At 42.9% G+C, this 21,893-nt stretch overlaps 1 protein-coding gene across 1 annotated transcript in view; it reads right to left on the bottom strand.

The window, feature by feature from the left end:
• Nucleotides 1-21,893, bottom strand: part of KCNQ3 (potassium voltage-gated channel subfamily Q member 3) — a 280,751-nt gene that overhangs the window by 64,915 nt on the left and 193,943 nt on the right. The window contains exons 8-9 of the mRNA XM_069731938.1: nucleotides 11,829-11,923; nucleotides 7,432-7,458 (exon numbers count right to left, since the gene is read on the bottom strand). Of these exons, the coding sequence (XP_069588039.1) occupies nucleotides 7,432-7,458; nucleotides 11,829-11,923 (122 nt within the window). The remainder of the gene's footprint in view (nucleotides 1-7,431; nucleotides 7,459-11,828; nucleotides 11,924-21,893) is intronic.

Genomic DNA, 21,893 nt, shown 5'->3' on the forward strand with positions numbered 1-21,893 from the left:
AAATAGTCAGAAATTGTAACGAAGGTGCAGAACTTTTCATTATATGTGGATTTATTTGCGTCAAACAGAAAACCCCGTCCAATCATTGCATGATGTGACACCGCTATACCGTGTCTCAGCACAGGAGGCGCTGTCATAACACAAAGTATATTAGTATGTGGCTTACATTTTATTTTTTATTTTTTTTGGCAAACACATCTCCTACAAACCTGCCAAGTGCTTTAAAGAGTATTTCCCCCTAAAAGTCCACAGTCACGGATGTAGCAGAGCTGAATTAGATTCCGGGCTACTATTTCGTGCACTGTGCCCTAATTATAATGGAGCAGATTTTCTTTCAATTATATACATTGGTTTGATCCATGAAAAGCATGCTACATTGACAATCACAGCTCTGCTACATCTGTATGAAGCTCCTCTTCCGGTAACATGTTTTTCTTCTCCAGGATTTTTCATTGATGTGCCCTTCTCAGATTTTTTGGAGGGGGGTCCCATCCAGAGGTAGAGCATTGCCATCCCACTGTAATTTCCTTAGTCGTGTGGCCGCATCTGGTACTGCAGCTCAGACCATTCACTAGAACATCAATACAAAACGTTGAGATATATTTCTGACCACTAGAGGGGGCACCTCCATATTTCTCAAAATTACATTTTTTTTTTTTAGGGGGAAGGACTCTTTAAATATCCAAAGCTATAAAGTAATGAATGAATGAATGAATGAAACACCCCCATACCACAAACAGCAACACGGTGCAAACATGCAAAGAGATGCAGATGAGCAATCATGAGCGTTCTGATACCTAAATTTTCTTTTGATGCTTGATCCAAAGTATGAGTCCCTAATAAGAATGACATTACTGAAAAGTGAAGGAGACATGATTAGGATGGTGAGTTGTGGAGCAGACATGCACTGGTAGTAGGACATGGCGACACATGGAAATGACATGGATTTCATATTAGCATTTTTGTCTCTTAAAGAGGACCCGCAATTTGTTAATTTTTCTAGCTGGTATGAATGCGGCTGTTCTCCTGGATCCGACGCTGTTTTTCTTTTGTTCCTAATAAAGCAGAAAGGAAATGCCTGATCCAGGTCCTGCAGGTCCTTCATCCTGCTTCTTACAATTACCCATTAGATAAGCAAAAAAATGTATTATTTTACCCAAATCTTATATCAAAGAGGCATTCTGTGACAAAGTGTAAGCAAAAGGGCGGAAAAAAAAAAAAGAAGTGGTGTTGTCCAGTTGAAAAAAGGGTTAAAATTAGCATTTTATTTCAAACACTTAAAATTCGTAAAAGGAAAGAAAGGATACTGATCATCATTCTGTGATAGGACTAGCCAAAAATCTTGTCTTTTGGGCCAATTAAGAATCCATATTTATACATACATTCATCACTTGAGGTTAGGATAAGTATAGATTAATGTGTTGTATAAGACGGCTTAATACATTTTAAGTGAAGGTCCAGGTCCTGCTTCATTCAATTACCCATTAGATTGTTAACATACCCAAACCATACCAAATAGGCAGTCCCGTGACCTTGTATAAGCAAATAGACGCCATTTTTGTTTTTCACAAATCTATATTCTGAGAAAGAACCAGCAAAAAAAACTTGTCTTTTGGAACAATTACGAATTCATACCTACATTGACATTGAGGGCCCCATTCATTAGTTGAAGCCAGGATACATATATATGGGCAGCATGGTGGCGCAGTGGTTAGCACAGCAGCCTTGCAGCACTGGGGTCCTGGGTTCTAATCCCACCCTGGACAACATCTGCAAATAGTTTGTATGTTCTCTCCGTGTTTGCGTGGGTTTCCTCCGGGTTCTCCGGCTTCCTCCCACATTCCAAAGACATACTGATAGGGATTCTAGATTGTGAGCCCCAATGGGGACAGTGACGATAATGTGTGCAAAACTGTAAAGCGCTGCGGAATATGTTAGCGCTATATAAAAATAAAGATTATCTATATATATAATTGTCTAAGGGTTTTTCCGTCTGTCTGTCTGTCCTGGAAATCCCGGCTCTCTGATTGGTCGTCGACCAATCAGAGACCGTCTATCAGAGATTGTCTAAGGGTTTTTCCGTCTGTCTGTCTGTCTGTCTGTCCTGGAAATCCCGGCTCTCTGATTGGTCGTCGACCAATCAGAGACCGGCACAGCATCGACGTAGAAATCCCGCGTCTCTGATTGGCCTCGACCAATCAGCAACGGACACAGCGACGATGATGTCATAAAGGACGTAGAAATCCCGCGTCTGATTGGTCGAGGCCGCCAGGCCTCGACCAATCAGCAACGGGCACAGCGACGATGATGTCATAATGGTTGCCATGGCGACAATGATGTCATAAAGGTTGCCTCGACCAATCAGCGACGGGCACAGTCTGCCGCGAATTCTGGAATCATCATTGTCCATATACTACGGGGACATGCATATTCTAGAATACCCGATGCGTTAGAATCGGGCCACAATCTAGTTATTATATATATATATATATTGATGTGGCTCAGGATTTGTTGAATAAGCCAGCCTTATAAAGTATGAATAAAATGCCTGGTCCAGGTCCTGCAGATCCTAAACTTGTCTTTTGGAACAATTATGAATCCATAACTACCTAAACATTGAGGGCCCCATTTATTACTTGAAGCCAGGATAGATATAGATATCAATGTGGCTCAGGATTTGTTGAATAAGCCAGCCTTATAAAGCATGAGTGAAGTGCCAGGTCCAGGTCCTGCAGATCCTAAACTTGTCTTTTGGAACAATTATGAATCCATAACTACCTAAACATTGAGGGCCCTATTTATTACTTGAAGCCAGGATAGATATAGATATCAATGTGGCTCAGGATTTGTTGAATAAGCCAGCCTTATAAAGCATGAGTGAAGTGCCAGGTCCATGTCCTGCAGATCCTAAACTTGTCTTTTGGAACAATTATGAATCCATAACTACCTAAACATTGAGGGCCCTATTTATTACTTGAAGCCAGGATAGATATAGATATCAATGTGGCTCAGGATTTGTTGAATAAGCCAGCCTTATAAAGCATGAGTGAAGTGCCAGGTCCATGTCCTGCAGATCCTAAACTTGTCTTTTGGAACAATTATGAATCCATAACTACCTAAACATTGAGGGCCCCATTCATTACGTGAAGCCAGGATAGATATCAATGTGGCTCAGGATTTGTTGACTAAGCCACCCTTATAAAGCATGAGAGGTGCCTGGTCCAGGTCCTGCAGATCCTAAACTTGTCTTTTGGAACAATTATGAATCCATAACTACCTAAACATTGAGGGCCCCATTCATTACTTGAAGCCAGGATAGATATAGATATCAATGTGGCTCAGGATTTGTTGAATAAGCCAGCCTTATAAAGCATGAGTGAAGTGCCAGGTCCAGGTCCTGCAGATCCTAAACTTGTCTTTTGGAACAATTATGAATCCATAACTACCTAAACATTGAGGGCCCCATTCATTACGTGAAGCCAGGATAGATATCAATGTGGCTCAGGATTTGTTGACTAAGCCACCCTTATAAAGCATGAGAGGTGCCTGGTCCTGGTCCTGCAGATCCTAAACCTGTCTTTTGGAACAATTATGAATCCATAACTACCTAAACATTGAGGGCCCCATTCATTATGTGAAGCCAGGATAGATATCAATGTGGCTCAGGGTTTGCTGACTAAGCCAGCCTTATAAAATATGAATGAAGTGCCAGGTCCAGGTCCTGCAGATCCTAAACTTGTTTTTTGGAACAATTATGAATCCATAACTACCTAAACATTGAGGGCCCCATTCATTACGTGAAGCCAGGATAGATATCAATGTGGCTCAGGATTTGTTGACTAAGCCACCCTTATAAAGCATGAGAGGTGCCTGGTCCAGGTCCTGCAGATCTTAAACTTGTCTTTTGGAACAATAATGAATCCATAACTACCTAAACATTGAGGGCCCCATTCATTACGTGAAGCAGGATACATATAGATATTGATGAGAGTCAGGATTTGTTGACTAAGCCAGCCTTATAAAGCATGAGAGGTGCCTGGTCCAGGTCCTGCAGATCCTATATCCTACTTCATTCAATCACCCATTATATAGGCAACAAAATCTTCATCAAACCCAACTCATATCAAAGAATTAGCCCAGTGATCATATATAAGCCAAACGGTCTTATTTTCTTTTTTCACAAACCTATATTCTGGGATAGGATCAACAAAAAACCTTGTCTTTTGGGCCAATTGTAGATCTATATCCACATATGCGTCGAGGACCCCATATATTATTCGAAGCCGGGATAGAGGTAGATATTGATGTGGATCCGGATTTGTGGTGGGAACAAGTCTAACAAAGTATAAGTGAAGTGCCTGTTACAGGTCCTGCAGGCCATTAATCCCGCTTCTTACAATTACCCATTAGATAGGCAACACAATGTTATATTTATCCAAATCTTGCATGAACGAGGCCGTCCTGTGACAAAGTTTAAGCTGAGAAGACCTCTAATTTTTTATCCAAAACTTTATCCAAAGGACAAATCAAAAGTCTCTTGTCTTTTGGACCAAGTATGGATCCATATCCACATTGACATTGAGGGCCCCATATATTACTTGAAGCCATGATAAATGTAGCTATCAATGTAGATGGCGATCCATGATATCACTGCCTGGACAGGTCTCTTAAAGGGACGTGTCCATAGAATAGGGCAGACTCAAGTTTTGGTCTGATAAGTTCAATGTGTCATATCTCACAGTAGAAGTTATGGCTGTAAATTGCCTTCATATTGTATTTCCTTTTGCTATTATGAACCATACCTCGCTGGGCCCATGAGAATTTCAGCCAAATAATAGAGCCACAACTCTGGGGACTTAATTAGACGGTGAAATGACTTTTCCTTGTCCGTTTACTTAAACTTCGGAGTAAATGTCAGAAGATATCTCCTTAATTACATTTCAATCACTAATCAATTTGATAACGATCAGACCTATCACAATAAGGTAGACCTGACCTACAAAGAATAACCTCATCCTTGGAAAATGTGTCACCGTCACATTAAGTAGGGCTCAATCTCTTAATTAAGATGAAGCCGTGGAAGTAATTAGCGGTTTTATTTTATGAAAATAAATAAAATAATTAAATAACTAGAATAATATCATTTTTTGCAAAGTGGAAGGTTCCATTGTAGCCAGCAATGCTCCTGGGCTGTGATACCACAGTGACACCTAGTGGTCAGCAGCGGCATGACACCGTACTAATTTATTAAGGTCACGTCCTGCAGAGGCGATGAACAAAGATGCTTTCTGCAGGTAGAACATGGGAATGTATAGTAAAGAATCAGATAGTGGACACATAGATAAGAGCAGGACAGACTACAAACAAGTACATGTGACTGAGTCCGTGTGCAGCTTCATATGCTCGTCCGTAAGATAGATGTGTGCAGGCACTCAGGCAATATATGGACCTCAGACTGCACATAGATAGCAAAATGACTGAAATCACGAGAATGTGAACTCGGCCTTAGATTTCTAGACAGATTGATATAGTATGATCTATTCACAGATAGATAGATAATAGATAGATAGATAGATAGATAGATAATAGATAGATAGATAATAGATGATAGATAGATAGATAGATAGATAGATAGATAGATAGATAGATAGATAGATAGATAATAGATAGATAGATAGATAGATAGATAGATAGATACATTATAGAAAGATAATAGATTGATAGATAATAGATACAGTGCCTTGCGAAAGTATTCGGCCCCCTGGAACTTTTCAACCTTTTCCCACATATCATGCTTCAAACATAAAGATACCAAATGTAAATTTTTGGTGAAGAATCAACAACAAGTGGAACACAATTGTGAAGTTGAACAAAATTTATTGGTTATTTTTAATTTTTGTGGAAATTCAAAAACTGAAAAGTGGGGCGTGCAATATTATTCGGCCCCTTTACTTTCAGTGCAGCAAACTCCCTCCAGAAGTTCATTGTGGATCTCTGAATGATCCAATGTTGTCCTAAATGCCTAATGATGATAAATATAATCCACCTGTGTGTGATCAAGTCTCCGTATAAATGCACCTGCTCTGTGATAGTCTCAGGGTTCTGTGTGAAGCACAGAGAGCATCATGAAGACCACGGAACACAACAGGCAGGTCCGTGATACTGTTGTGGAGAAGTTTAAAGCCGGATTTGGATACAAAATGATTTCCAAAACTTTTAACATCCCAAGGAGCAGTGTGCAAGCGATCATATTGAAATGGAAGGAGTATCATACCGCTGCAAATCTACCAAGACCCGGCCGTCCCTCTAAACTTTCATCTCAAACAGGGAGAAGACTGATCAGAGATGCAGCCAAGAGGTCCATGATCACTCTGGATGAACTGCAGAGATCTACAGCTGAGGTGGGACAGTCGGTCCATAGGACAACAATCAGTCGTACACTGCACAAATCTGGCCTTTATGGAAGAGTGGCAAGAAGAAAGACATTTCTCAAAGATATCCATAAAAAGTGTTGTTTAAAGTTTGCAACAAGCCACCTGGGAGACACCAAACATGTGGAAGAAGGTGCTCTGGTCAGATGAAACCAAAATCAAACTTTTTGGCAACAATCCCAAATGATATATTTGGCGTAAAGGCAACACAGCTCATCACCCTGAACACACCATCCCCACTGTCAAACATGGTGGTGGCAGCATCTTGGTTTGGGCCTGCTTTTCTTCAGCAGGGACGGGGAAGATGGTTAAAATTGATGGGAAGATGGATGGAGCCAAATACAGGACCATTCTTGAAGAAAACATGTTGGAGTCTGCAAAAGACCGGAGACTGGGACGGAGATTTGTCTTCCAACAAGACAATGATCCCAAACATAAAGCAAAATCTACAATGGAATGGTTCACAAATAAACGTATCCAGGTGTTAGAATGGCCAAGTCAACGTCCAGACCTCAATCCAATCGAGAATCTGTGGAAAGAGCCGAAAACTGCTGTTCACAAACGATCCCCATCAAACCTCACTGAGCTCGAGCTGTTTGCCAAGGAAGAACGGGCGAGAATTTCAGTCTCTCGATGTATAAAACTGATAGAGACATACCCCAAGCGACTGCAGCTGTAATCGTAGCAAAAGGTGGCGCAACAAAGTATTAAGTTACAGGGGCCGAATAATATTGCACGCCCCACTTTTCAATTTTGGAATTTCCACAAAAATTTAAAATAATCAATAAATTTCGTTCAACTTCACAATTGTGTTCCACTTGTTGTTGATGATATGTGGGAAAAGGTTGAAAAGTTCCAGGGGGCCGAATACTTTCACAAGGCACTGTATACAGATAGATAATAGATAGATAGATAGATAGATAGATAGATAGATAGATAGATAGATAGATAATATAATACATAGATAGATAGATAGATAATAGACGGATATTAGTCATACCTAGTGGCACCATCCAATGGTTCTTTCCTTTGAAGGAAATTTGTGAGCAAAAGAAAGGAAAGAAGAGACACATTAGATTGGGGGCAGCTGTAGCATTAGTATTGCCGTCTATCACTGTCGCCCCGTGTCACGCGCAGCATTGTATCGTACGGTCCCTTGGTGGATGATATGAGCTGTAGCTGTATACTCGCTGTGTGATGACAGCGGCAGAAGATAAATGCACAGAATATCCGGATCAGGGTCAGTTATCTGGATTCGCCTCTCCCTCTCGGGTATCAGTAGATTTTTGATGCTGTCTGTAATGTGGGTGTAATATAAATGTCTCCATGATTAATATCTGGCAGATGTATAGAAATGTGAAAATATGATTAAATTTAATGAAAACCATAATGGGAGGAATGTCTATCTTGTGGTAACGGTGGCCGTCATGTGTCCTCCCTTCACCATCTTAATATACAGAACGTCCTCACACTCCGGCTTTCTTCCATTGTGGGCTCTGGGCCTCCGTGGTGCGGGGTCCCATGTGTGAATACTATGTCTGCACCCTGTCACAGCCGACTCTCCTGGGTCTCCTCTTGTAGTAGTGTGTGTGCGACCGCTCACTGCACAAGGTGTAGTCCTCAAGGTCCTAGCTGCAGCTAATGTAGGAGGTGGTCCTGAGGGGTCAGTCACACTGATTAGCTCAGCATGCCTTAGTACAGCAGGATGGGTTGTGGGGTCTTGGTGAGGCTTTAATTCACAGCTTTTCTTGCTCCTTATCTCCTTCCTGATGCTTTTACTTTTCCCTTTCATCCTTCCTTGGTTCCCTAGTTCCTAACCTCCATTTCTCCCTCCCTCGCTCTTCTCACCTTCCCATCGTCCTCTCCTTCTCTCCTTTTTTCTTCCCATTTCCTTCCTACGATTCTCTTTTTCCTCAGTGATTTATTTTATCCTTCATTATTTCTTTTTCTTCATCCTCATTTCTCTCACCTTTTATTGCCTCGCTTTCTTCCCATCCCATCTTCCCTTGTTAATTTTTTCTTTCTCTCTTTCTTCCCTTCCTATCTTCCCTTGTTAATTTTTTATTTTTCTTTCTTTCCCTTTCTTTCTTTCTTTCTTTCTTTCTTTCTTTCTTTCTTTCTTTCTCCACTCTCCTATCTTCTTTCCCTTTTCTTACCCCTTTTCCTTCCATAATACCTGTTTTCATCACTTTCTCATCTCCTCTCTTTCATCTCACTTCCTTTCTCCTCTCCTCTCTCCTCCTTCTTTCACCTTTTCTTACCTCCCTTTCTTACTCTTTCTTTCCTTTTTCCCTCAGTGCTTTCTTTTATCCTTCATTCTTTTTTCTTCCTTGCTCCCTTCTCTCTTTCTTCTTTCATCTTTCATTGCTTCTCTTTCTTCCCTTCCCATCTTCCTTTCTTAAGCTTTCTTTTCTTTCTTCCCTTCTTATCTTCTTTCCTTTCTCCCCTTCTTTGATCATCCTTGCTTTTTTCCTTCCATCCTGTCTTTTTTCTTTCCCTTTTTCTTACCTCTTTTCCTTTCTTAATTCCTCTGTCCTTCACTTTCACACCTTCATTCCCTTATCTCAATTCCTTTCTACCCTCCTCTTTTTCTCCTTGATTTTTTCATCCATTCTTTCACCCTACAATCCTTCCTCTTTTTCCTTCCTCTGCTCCTTCCTCCCATACTTACTCCCTTCCTCTGATATTCCTCCTTGCTTTCTTTTTTCCTTCCACTATTTCCTTTCTTCTTCTCATCCATTCTTTCTGTATACATTGTGCTCCTACCCCCTTACTCCTTTTTTTCCTGCCTTCTTTCTTATATCCTCTCTCACTTCCTCTCTTTTCCCCTTCCTTACTGCTCCCATCTTTTTCCCTTAGCTATAATGTTTCGGTCCCAAAGCTGAACAGTCCATAGAAAATAACCCATGTATTCAATGTAAATAAAATGTTTCTGCAGATTTCCTTATACACACTGAAAACAACATTAAATAGGTCTGATGAGGCCGGGGTACTTACCATGAAAATCCATGTCTGAATAATCCTGACATTAAAATTGTAGAGTAGGAGAGTTCACAATTCCAAAGGTATTCAGTCTCCACCCATCCATCCTGATTGACAGCTGCAGCTTGTACTGAGCAATGTGAGAGCAGCAGGGAGGAGGGACACTGAGGAGTTGTGAATCAGGTTAGGTGGGTGGAGATTCAATCGCAGCAGTAGGGTGGAGATTCAGCAGTAGCCGGGAGGAGACACTCAAAAGCTGTCAACCAAGCTGGATTGGAAGGAAAGTCAGTAGCAGGGAGGAGGGACATTGAGGAGCTGTCAATCAGGCTAGGTAGTAGGAAAGTCAGCAGCAGGGAGGAGGAACACTGAGGAGATGTCAATCAGGCATCAGGCTAGGTGGGAGGAAAGTCAGCAGCAGGGAGGAGGAACACTGAGGAGATGTCAATCAGGCTAGGTGGAAGGAAAGTCAGCAGCAGGGAGGAGGGACACTGAGGAGCTGTCAATCAGGCTAGGTAGTAGGAAAGTCAGCAGCAGGGAGGAGGAATACTGAGGACATGTCAATCAGGTTGGTGGGAGGAAAGTCGGCAGGAGGAACATTGAGGAGATGTCAATCAGGCTAGGTGCGAGCAAAGTCAGCAGGAGGGACATTGAGGAGATGTCAATCAGGCTAGGTGAGAGGAAAGTCGGCAGGAGGGACATTGAGGAGATGTCAATCAGGCTAGAGGTACCTTCACACATAACGATATTGTTAACGATATCGTTGCTTTTTGTGACGTAGCAACGATATCGTTAATGAAATCGTTATGTGTGACAGCGACCAACGATCAGGCCCCTGCTGGGAGATCGTTGGTCGCTGAATAAAGTCCAGAACTTTATTTCGTCGCTGGACTCCTGCTGACATCGCTGGATCGGCGTGTGTGACACCGATCCAGCGATGTCTTCACTGGTAACCAGGGTAAACATCGGGTAACTAAGCGCAGGGCCGCGCTTAGTAACCCGATGTTTACCCTGGTTACCATCCTAAAAGTAAAAAAAAACAAACACTACATACTTACCTACCGCTGTCTGTCCTCCAGCGCTGTGCTCTGCACTCCTCCTGTACTGGCTGTGAGCGTCGGTCAGCCGGAAAGCAGAGCGGTGACGTCACCGCTCTGCTTTCCGGCCGCTGTGCTCACAGCCAGTGCAGGAGGAGTGCAGAGCACAGCGCTGGAGGACAGACAGCGGTAGGTAAGTATGTAGTGTTTGTTTTTTTTTACTTTTAGGATGGTAACCAGGGTAAACATCGGGTTACTAAGCGCGGCCCTGCGCTTAGTTACCCGATGTTTACCCTGGTTACCGGCATCGTTGGTCGCTGGAGAGCTGTCTGTGTGACAGCTCTCCAGCGACCAAACAGCGACGCTGCAGCGATCCGGATCGTTGTCGGTATCGCTGCAGCATCACTTAATGTGAAGGGGCCTTAGGTGCGAGCAAAGTCAGCAGGAGGGACATTGAGGAGATGTCAATCAGGCTAGGTGGGAGGAAAGTCGGCAGGAGGGACATTGAGGAGATGTCAATCAGGCTAGGTGGTAGGAAAGTCGGCAGGAGGGACATTGAGGAGATGTCAATCAGGCTAGGTGAGAGGAAAGTCGGCAGGAGGGACATTGAGGAGATGTCAATCAGGCTAGGTGAGAGGAAAGTCGGCAGGAGGGACATTGAGGAGATGTCAATCAGGCTAGGTGGTAGGAAAGTCGGCAGGAGGGACATTGAGGAGATGTCAATCAGACTAGGTGGTGGTAAAGTCGACAGGAGGGACATTGAGGAGATGTCAATCAGGCTAGGTGGTAGGAAAGTCGGCAGGAGGGACATTGAGGAGATGTCAATCAGGCTAGGTGGGAGGAAAGTCGGCAGGAGGGACATTGAGGAGATGTCAATCAGGCTAGGTGGGAGGAAAGTCAGCAGGAGGGACATTGAGGAGATGTCAATCAGGCTAGGTGGGAGGAAAGTCGGCAGGAGGGACATTGAGGAGATGTCAATCAGGCTAGGTGAGAGGAAAGTCGGCAGGAGGGACATTGAGGAGATGTCAATCAGGCTAGATGGTAGGAAAGTCGGCAGGAGGGACATTGAGGAGATGTCAATCAGACTAGGTGGTGGTAAAGTCGGCAGCAGGAAGGAGGGACATTGAGGAGATGTCAATCAGGCTAGGTCGGAGCAAGGTCGGCATCAGGGACATTGAGGAGGTGGGCAGAGACCGAGTTAAACTTTCAAAAAGGATTATAGAAACATGGATTTTTTTCATAATAACTATACCAGCCTCATCAGGTATAATGTAACAATTTAATATTTTATGGGGCTTGTATTGTAAAATCCATGACAGATCGGCTTTAATCTCCATGAATATATAAGGATGATACATCACTAAGAGGAAATAATACTTACCTAAAATATGGGAACTGGACGATAGTCTCATAGTACTGCCAAGTGGCCGTCAGATCGATCCTGGTCAGGTTCGTGGCATAAAATCTCCATGCCGACTATAGAGAGAGAAGATCAGAGGAGAAGGTAATAATCATGGAAAACACTTCATGTAATATTCATCTTTGGCCAAGAAGAATCATTTCTGAAATTTCTGAACATTTAATGTCACCGTTAATCTGTACAAATCCATTGAGAAACAAACAAATTATTTTTAGGGGAAAAAAATAACAATGTGGTTGCATAAGTGTGAACACCCTCTTATAACGGAGAATGTTTTCAGAAATAGCCAGTCACATTTACATTCATGTTTCATAGCAGTCAGTGCACGGCAGCCATCATTTAAAGGAATTCTGATTAACCTCATATAAAGTTTTGCTGTTCTAATAGGATTTACCTGACATTTTCTTAATTGCATTTTACAGGAAAAAACGCGGTCTGTAAACAGCTGACAACACAGCAAAGGGATCTCATTGCTGAAAATGATCAGTCAAAGAAATGGTAGAAAAATCTTTCCAAGACAGTAGATCTACCATGGACACCGTGAAGACAGTTGTCAGAAAGTAACTTAAATTTGTCACAACAGTGACATTGCATAGAACTGGACGTCCCTCAAAAATTGATGAAAAGACAAAAATAAAATTGGTCTGGGAGTCTGCCAAGAGGTCTACTGGAACATTAAAGGAGATGCAAGAATCTCTGGAAAGTGCTGGTTGTGTACTGCACATGACAACAATCTCCCATATTCTTCATATACCTGGTATATAGTGTAGGATGGCAAGATGAATGCCTTAACTTACAAAGAAAAACATCCAGGCCCAGGTATGTGTTGCCAATCCATAACCTACATCAAGTCTACCAAAAGCAAGGAGGAAAAGTGCTATGTCTGATGAGATCAAGGAGGAACTTTTGGGCCATAATTCCAGAAGGCATATTTGGTGCAAACCCAACACTGTCTCTCTGTCACTGAATAGTACTAAAGTCTTAGCACCCAAAGAAATACTAAGTATAACCACTAGTCTCAGTGGACACACTAAACCTACAGGGTGGAGCGCGGTAATTTGCTGATTTGGGAATGAAATAAAAAAATTATGATCATTAGAAAAATTTATTTTATATTTTAATTATACTGAACAGTAATGGAATTTTTAAATTACATGGTTTTAAATAGTGTATCTGGCAAATGTCGACCTTCGCTATCCACACACTGCTGCATCATACATTTTCTGAAGTTTTCATGAACTCTAAAAAGCATGTCCACTGGTATTCTGCCAATTTCAGCTTCAATATTGTTCCTTAGGTCTTCCAAGGTGTTGGGACGGTTGATATACACCTTAGACTTCAGGTAACCCCAAAGGAAAAAAATCGCACGGGGCTAAATCTGGTGAGCGTGCTGGCCAGTTCACATCTCCCCTCAAAGAGATAAGCCGTCCAGGAAACATTTGCCTCAAACAATTCATGGTAACCCTCGCTGTGTGTGCAGTGGCACCATCCTGTTGGAACCATGTATCCTCTAGTTCCATTGCCTCAAGAGCCGGCTGAAAATAATCCTGTATCATAGACAAGTACCGTTCGGAGTTCACAGTTATGGCACGACCATTATCCTGAAAAAAGTAAGGACCAATGATGCCTACTCGTGATATGGCGCACCACACAGTGACGCGGTCCGAATGCAGAGGTCTCTCGTGAACTTCTCTGGGGTTTGTTTCACTCCAGTAACGCATATTTTGTTTGTTTACACACCCACTGAGGTGAAAATGTGCCTCATCAGAAAAAAACACAATTGCGTCACGGGGTATCGTTGCTAACATGTCTTCACAAGAGGTCCGCCGTGTCAAATAGTCCTATGCTGACAAATGTTGGACCACGCACATTTTATACGGGTGAAAATTCAGTTCATCATGAAGAATCCGGTGGAGAGAACGTCTTGAAATGCCAAGAGGAAATGATTGCTTCCGAGCAGAGCGTTTCGGAGATTGCAGTACTGCTGCTCTAACTCTCTCGATGTTTTGTGGTGTTGTAATCCTTCTCTCAGGTCCCCTTCGTACACATGACACATTCCCTGCTGTTCTGAATGCATTCACCCAATTTACAATTGATTGCCGTCCAGGAACACGTCCGCGTGGAGGAACAGCGAATTGTAAACGAAAAGCACGCTGCACTGCAATGATCGAGTGGGCATTTGAAAAATACGCTTCAACACAAAATGACCTCTCCTCACGTGTCCACTGCATGATGGCAACTGAAAGGCAGAGGAATACAAATCTCCCATCAGCCACTGTAAGCCACACCCACTCTCCCCTCTCTTCGACCGACAGTGCCGCCACAGCATGCAGTGCAAAAAAGGAAATTACCGCGCTCCACCCTGTATAACTAAGTGGCCACTAGTTGTAGTGGGCAATAACAGTGCTAAGACAAGGCAACATGTAGCAATATTTTACAGAGCTGAGGAGACTTGCAGAAACATGTGGCTTTGGAGAGATCAGGGACAGTCTAATCAAGGACAGAATGGTGTGTGGCATAAAGGACAGTCATCTCAAAGAAAGATTACTGAGAGAGGAAGGCATGACTTTAGAGAAATGTATGCAAATCTGCAGGGCTGCTGAGCTCACAAAGCACAGCCTGAAGATGATGACAGGCACCAGTGAGAATGATGATGACAAGGTACATGCAGTATCTATGAAAGGAAAGACAGGACCAGACTACCCTATAAACAATGTCCACTGCAAGTATTGTGGGAAAAGACATGAGAGAGACAAAACCAAGTGTCCAGCATATGGGGAAACCTGCAGGTCATGTGGCAAGAAGAATCATTCCTCTGCTGTCTGCAGGCAAGGAAGAGGCAAACAGTACAGACAGCTCCACACTGTGACACCAGACACTGACAGTGCAGAGGACATTACATGGCTACAAATGCAGTCTACAACAGAGAAAGTCAATGTAGTCGGGCAGTCAGTAGTGAAGGATGCCAAGGAGCTTTATGCAACATTCTTGTTGGATGAGAAGCCCAGTAGATTTCAGCTGGATTGTGGAGCAAGCAGCAATGTAATTTCATTTGATCTGCTAAACAAACAGGTTTCTATTGAGCCAACTGACAAGGTACTGGTGATGTACAACAAAAGTGTTCTGAAACCAATGGGGACATGTAAGCTAAAAATACGAAACCCATGTAACAGAAAGAGTTATAGAGTTGAATTTACCGTGTTACGGGGTGGTAACCATGTACCATTACTGGGAGTAAAAGCAGTTCAGGCAATGGACTTAATAAAAGTACAGTCTCAGAACATTATGTCTGTTGAAGTTGCCCAGGATATACAAAATCCAAAACTAAATGCAGAGCACAACTTGGACATGCAGAAAATAAAAGCAGAGTATGCTGATGTATTTGAAGGTGATGGATGCTTTGAAGGTAAATATAGGCTAGAAATTGACAACACAGTGCAGCCCACCAGATTACCTACAAGAAGAGTGCCTGTAGCGTTAATGCAACCGCTGAAAGTAGAACTGCAAGATCTACAGAGAAGAGGCACGATAGCACCAGTCCATAAGAGCACAGATTGGATCAGCAGTTTGGTCATAGTGCAGAAACCATCGGGCAAGTTAAGAATATGTATTGATCCTAAGCCACTCAACAAGGCGCTGAAACGAAATCATTACCCAATGCCAACATTAGATGATGTTCTACCAGATTTATCAAAGGCTAAAATATTTTCTGTATGTGATGTAAAAAATGGATTCTGGCATGTGGCCCTGACTGAAGATTCAAGTTTATTGACAACATTTTCTTCACCATTTGGACACTTTAAATGGCTGAAAATGCCCATGGGACTAAAACCTGCTCCAGAGATATTCCAGCAGAAATTGATGCAGGCTTTGGAAGGACTTATTGGAGTGAAGACAATAGCGGATGATATCCTAGTAGTGGGAGAAGGTGAAAATATGGAATCTGCAATCAAGGATCACGATCAGAAGATGATACAATTTTTGGACAGATGCAGAGAAAAAAACATAAAGCTGAATTTGGACAAATTCAAATTGAAAATGACAGAAGTGGCCTATATTGGTCATCGACTGACTTCAACTGGGGTCAAAGTGGATCCTGAAAAGGTGAGAGCAATACAAGATTTGCCTACCCCTACTGATGTTTCTGGAGTACAACGATTTTTGGGCATGGTGAATTATCTCTCAAAATTTTGCAGACATCTGTCAGACATGTGTGAGCCACTGAGACAGCTAACCCACAAAGATGTGCGCTGGGAATGGACAGAAAGCCAGGAGACTGCTTTCCGAGCAGTAAAGAATGCCATTGCAGATACAGCAACCCTAAAGTATTTCGATCCAGATCGAGAAGTGGTGGTACAATGTGATGCTTCGGAAAAAGGCCTTGGAGCCACATTAATGCAGAACAAACAGCCAATTACATTTGTAAGCAGAGCCCTTACAACAACAGAGCAGGGATATGCGCAGATGGAGAAGGAACTACTGGCTGTGGTATTTGGGATGGAGAAGTTTCACCAGTACACCTATGGTCGACGGGTAACAGTGCAGTCGGATCACAAACCATTGGAGAGCATTACAAAGAAACCATTACTAAATGCCCCAAAGAGACTACATGAACATATAACATATTGCTACACAACACTCGCTTTTAAATCTGCTCTCACCTCTGCTAAACAGGCCTACTTCACATCCCTCGTATCTTCCCTATCCTACAACCCCAAACAGTTATTCAAAACCTTTAACTCCCTCCTCCGCCCCCCACTGCCCCCTCCAACCTCCCTCATCTCTGCTGAGGACTTCAAAAATAAGAAAGACCAAACAAGGCAAGTCTTTATTGTTCAACCACCATAACCCCTTTGTACACCAGACCAATGCCCAAACCCCATAACCTCCCTATCCAACATCACTGAAGGGGGGCTTAATTGTCTCCTCTCCAAATCACACCTCATCACCTGTGCGCTCGACCCCATCCCATCCCACCTCACCTCCTCACCAACCTCACTACCACTCTTATCCCATCCCTAACCCACCTCATCAACCTATCACTAACTTCTGGTACCTTCCCTTCTGCTTTCAAACGTGCCACAATCACGCATATCCTTAAAAAGCCAACCTTCGATCCAACTGCTATGTCCAGCTATCGCCCAATATGGCTGCTCCCATTTGCTTCCAAACTCCTGAAGCAGCACGTGCACGCTGAACTTTCTTCCCACATCTCATCTAACTTGCTCTTTGACAATCTACAATTTGGCTTCCGCCCCCATCACTCAACTGAGACAGCACTGACCAAAATTACTAACGACCTACTTACAGCCAAAGCTAATTCACAATACTCTGTACTCCTCCTTCTAGTCCTGTCCTCTGCTTTCGACACAGTTGACCACTGCCTCCTACTACAGATCCTCTCCTCCTTTGGTGTCAAAGACCTTGCCCTCTCCTGGATCTCCTCATACCTTACCAACCGCACTTTCAGCGTCTCCCACTCCAACACTACCTCCTCATCCCACCTTCTCCCTGTTGGAGTCCCCCAAGGCTCTGTTCTAGGTCCCCTACTCTTCTCAATCTATACACCTGGGCCTGGGACAACTCATAAAGTCCCATGGATTCCAGTACCACCTTTATGCTGATGACACTCAGATCTACCTTTCTGGCCCAGACGTCACCGCTCTGCTGTCCAGAATCCCAGAGTGCCTATCAGCCATATCCTCCTTCTTCTCCTCTCGCTTCCTCAAACTCAATGTGGACAAATCTGAACTCATCAACCGGAAGTCTGCAGCCTTGGAGTAACCCTTGACTCTGCCCTGTCCTTGAAACCGTACATCCAAGCTATTTCCACCTCCTGTCGCCTGTAGCTCAAAAATATCTCCAGAATCCGTCCTTTCCTCAACCGTCAATCTACTAAAATGCTTGTGCATGCCCTCATCATCTCCCGCCTTGACTACTGCAACATCCTTTTCTGTGGCCTCCCTGCTACCACCCTTGCACCTCTCCTGTCCATCCTTAACTCTGCTGCCTGATTAATTCATCTCTCTCCTCGCTAATCCTCTGCTTCCCCCCCTCTGCAAATCTCTTCACTGGCTCCCATTCCCTCAGCATATCCAGTTCAAATTACTAATACTGACCTAAGGAGAAACGATACTTCTTGGATCCCGGTCAGACGCCTCTCAATCAGCCAAACCAGATCTCCACTTTGCACTGACGAGGGGCAGTACCCCGAAACACAGTGTCTGCAAATTGAGATTCTGGTTTGGCTATTATCCTAAGTCATGTGACAAGGCTCGTTAAAGGGTCGACATTGACTGTTAGGATTGCTGCTTCCAATAGGTGGCACTAAAGTTCTAGTTCTCTTCCTCTCTGAAGAGACAATTTGCATAATACTAACCTACAAGGCCATCCATAACCTGTCTCCTCCTTATTTCTCAGTACTAATTTCCCGATATCTTCCGTCACGTGATCTCCGGTCCTCCCAAAACCTCCTTCTCTCCTCCACACTTATTTGCTCCTCATCCAACCGCCTCCAAGACTTCTCCCGAATATCCCCCATCCTCTGGAATTCTCTGCCCCAACACGTCCGACTATCAACCACAGTCAGATCCTTCAGATGGAACCTGAAAACCCGCCTCTTCAGGAAAGCCTACAGCCTGCACTGACCCCGCTGCCTCCTCATCATTACCAGAGATACTGCCTCACCAACACCGGAGCTCCTGCAACCCTCAACCTACTGTCTCCTTCCCCATAATCCTGTAGAATGTAAGCCCACAAGGGCAGGGTCCTCGCCCCTCTGTATCAGTCTGTCATTGTTAGTTTGCTTACTGTAAGTGATATCTGTAATTTGTATGTAACCCCTTCTCATGTACAGCACCATGGAATCAATGGTGCTATAGAAATAAATAATTATAAGAAGACATATTGTATACTGTATATGTTAGATACCAGGTCCCTAGAGAATAATCCCTACGCGCTTCACCAATAATCTATCACTGCTTTGAGTCATCAGGGGCTAGCAGTGGACTAAGTGCATTAAATCTCATGATATACAGTAATAATAACGTGTCACCATGGTTGCTGATGTCTAAGGGTGCTAGGACTTTAGTACTATTCAGTGACACAGATAGGTGCCCACTAGAGATGAGCAAGCACTGAAATGCTCGGGTGCTCGTTACTCGGACTGATCGATTCCTAATACTCGAATGCTCGTTTCGAACATCGACTATAATGGGAGCCAATGGGAAATCTAAGCATTTTTCCGGCAAACCCTACAAAGAGGTCTGGGGGGGCAGTGAAAATGTCCAAATGGATGAGAAAAGTGCTGAATGGAAGGAGAACAGCATTGGGAAGATCCCTGGAAGCATCTTTGACTCCGATATCCCTGCTGAGAACAATGGTGTCACACTTTTACTTCACTTTAAGGACTGACAATAAAACATTCAAAATTGAAGAGAAATTGGAGTTTATAGGGAAACATTTTTAAAAACATTCTTTCCTGTATAATAACTCTTATATAAGGCCAAATTTAAAAATGATTTTGGTAAAAAAATGATAATTTAAGTAAGCCAAAATTGAAATGTTTAGTAAAATTTTTTCAAGGTTTTTGGGGATTTTTATATAACACTGAAATGTCACAAAGGATATAATACTGTATGGATCAGTAATTGGATCAATAAAAATGTTCTTTTTTTTTTTTTTTGTATAACACTGAAATGTAACAGAAAGCATGCAAAACTGTATGGATTAGTAATTGAATCCATACAGTTTTCAAGGCTAGATATTTTAAGGGCTACATATTTTCTTTTCCCTATTAATACCAGAAAGTTTGCAGGCATATATTAAATATCTAATTTAAAATGCGCAAAGCCTGCGGTAAGGGATGAGGAAGTGGATGTGCTGCTGATGGTGCACGCAGAGGCCGAGGCTGTGGGCCAGGTGGAACTGTACCTATTGTGGGAGCACAACAATTCCTCCGTACCGTATAACCATTGTGTATCCAAGCTGAACATGTGGCAGGAACTGTCACTCTATGCCTTGGAGGGGCTGAGCTGGCCTGCCCTGCCGCTAGTGTTTTTTTAGAGCGAGTTTTTAGGGGGCATAATAGATGATAGGTGTAGCCACTTGTCAACTGAAAAATGCTGACAGGCTGACACTTATTAAAATTAACAGCACCTGGATTGGCCCTGACTTCTCAACCCAACCGAATGACAGAAGCAGAACATAAAGCCAATTCAGATGTTCCAATTTTTCTGGTGTATTCTCATGCACCCCTTCCCACTCAAAAAAGGGTATATGGTTCATGGTTTCTTCTTTTTCTTGTCCTCCTCTTCCACTATAGCAACAGGGTCATCAAGCGGCCCTCGCTCCAAATTTTTAGAGGGTCATCTTGCAGCCCTCACTTATCATTTTTAGAAGGTCATCAGGAGGCCCTCACTCATAATATTTAGAGGGTCATCAAGTTGTCCTTGCTCATAATTTTTAGAGGGTAAACAGACGACCCTCACTTTTAATTTTTACAGGGTGTGTATGATGCCCTCCTTCATAATTTGTGTAGGTTGTGTATGAGGTCTATCTCTAGAATTCTTTTACATATACAGTCATGGCCAAAAGTGTTGGCACCTTGAAAATTGTTCCAAAAAAATTTATTGCAGTTACACGTTTTGTTATACACATGTTTATTTAATTGAACATAATTTCACACAAAGCACCAAAATGGACTGGGCAAAATTGTTGACACCTTTCCAAAATTGTGGGTAAACAACTTTGCTTCAAGTGTGTGATGCTCGTTGAAACTCACCTGTGGCAAGTAACAGGTGTGGGCAATATGAAAATCTCACCTGAAACCATATAAAAAGGGGAGAAGTTGACTCAATCTTTGCATTGTGTGTCTGTGTGTGCTACACTAAGCATGGAGAACAGAAAGAGGAGAAGAGAATGGTCTGAGGACTTGAGAACCAAAATTGTGTTTTTTCACAAACTATCCGTCGACATTTGAATTAAATGAAATGCTATGGTAGGAGACCCAGGAGGACCACACTGCTGACACACTGAAATACTGTGTGCAAGGCATCATGAAATCTGAAGATTACATGATGGATTTTGGGTTCCAATGTAGTGCCCAGTGTCAGAAGGAAAGATTTGTATCCTAGGTCATGGGTTTTCTAGCAGGACAATGACCCCAAACATACTTCAAGAAGCACCCAGAAATGGATGGATATAAAGAGCTGGAGAGTTCTGGAGTGGCAGCAATAAGCCCAGGTCTAAATGCCGTTGAACATCTGTGGAGAGATACTAAAATTTCTGTTGGGAGAAGGCACCATCACATATCAGAGACCTGGAGCAGTTTACAAAAGAAGAATGGTACAAAATTCCAGTGGTGTAAGAAGCTTGTCGATGGTTATAGGAAGCGATTGATTACAGTAATTTATTCCAAAGGGTGCAACAAAATAGTAAGTTGAGGGCGCCAACAATTTTGTCTGGAACAATTTCAAAGGTGACAACACTTTAAGCCATGATTGCATATATGTACATCCTCAAGGGGTAAATGTTTTTCAGCCCTTGCACTTAGTGCATAGGCTTTACCAGTCTAGGAAACACAACACTTAAAAATGGGGAAAAAATGTTCTTTGAGGGCCTCCTCTACATGTCTTCCAAGGTGTATTGGTGTCTCTCTTTACAATTTTTGGCAGATCTTGGATTTAGTGCATAGACTTTATGAGGCTAGTGTGATGCCCCAGGGTCCTGGTCGTAACAGTAGCATTGCTTTCCTCACGGGGAGAGTGATGTTACGCTTAAAGGCAAGAAGGGATAACTGTAACCAGGTAACACATGCAACACATTCACACTCCAGGCCACCAGGGGGAGCTTTTGATCCTATTTACTAGGTGACTCCCCATATAATCTGGTAGTCTGTAGGGAAAGTTAGTCAGTTCTTGCCAGGAAACAAACTGGATCAGTCTGAGGCAGAAGAGGGTTTACAGGGCTGTGTAGCCGCAGTGCAGCAGTTCCTGGAAAGAGACATTCCGAAAGCCGAATATACTG

This window comes from Ranitomeya imitator, chromosome 6 (assembly GCF_032444005.1).
Source record: "Ranitomeya imitator isolate aRanImi1 chromosome 6, aRanImi1.pri, whole genome shotgun sequence".
NCBI classification, from domain to species: domain Eukaryota; kingdom Metazoa; phylum Chordata; class Amphibia; order Anura; family Dendrobatidae; genus Ranitomeya; species Ranitomeya imitator.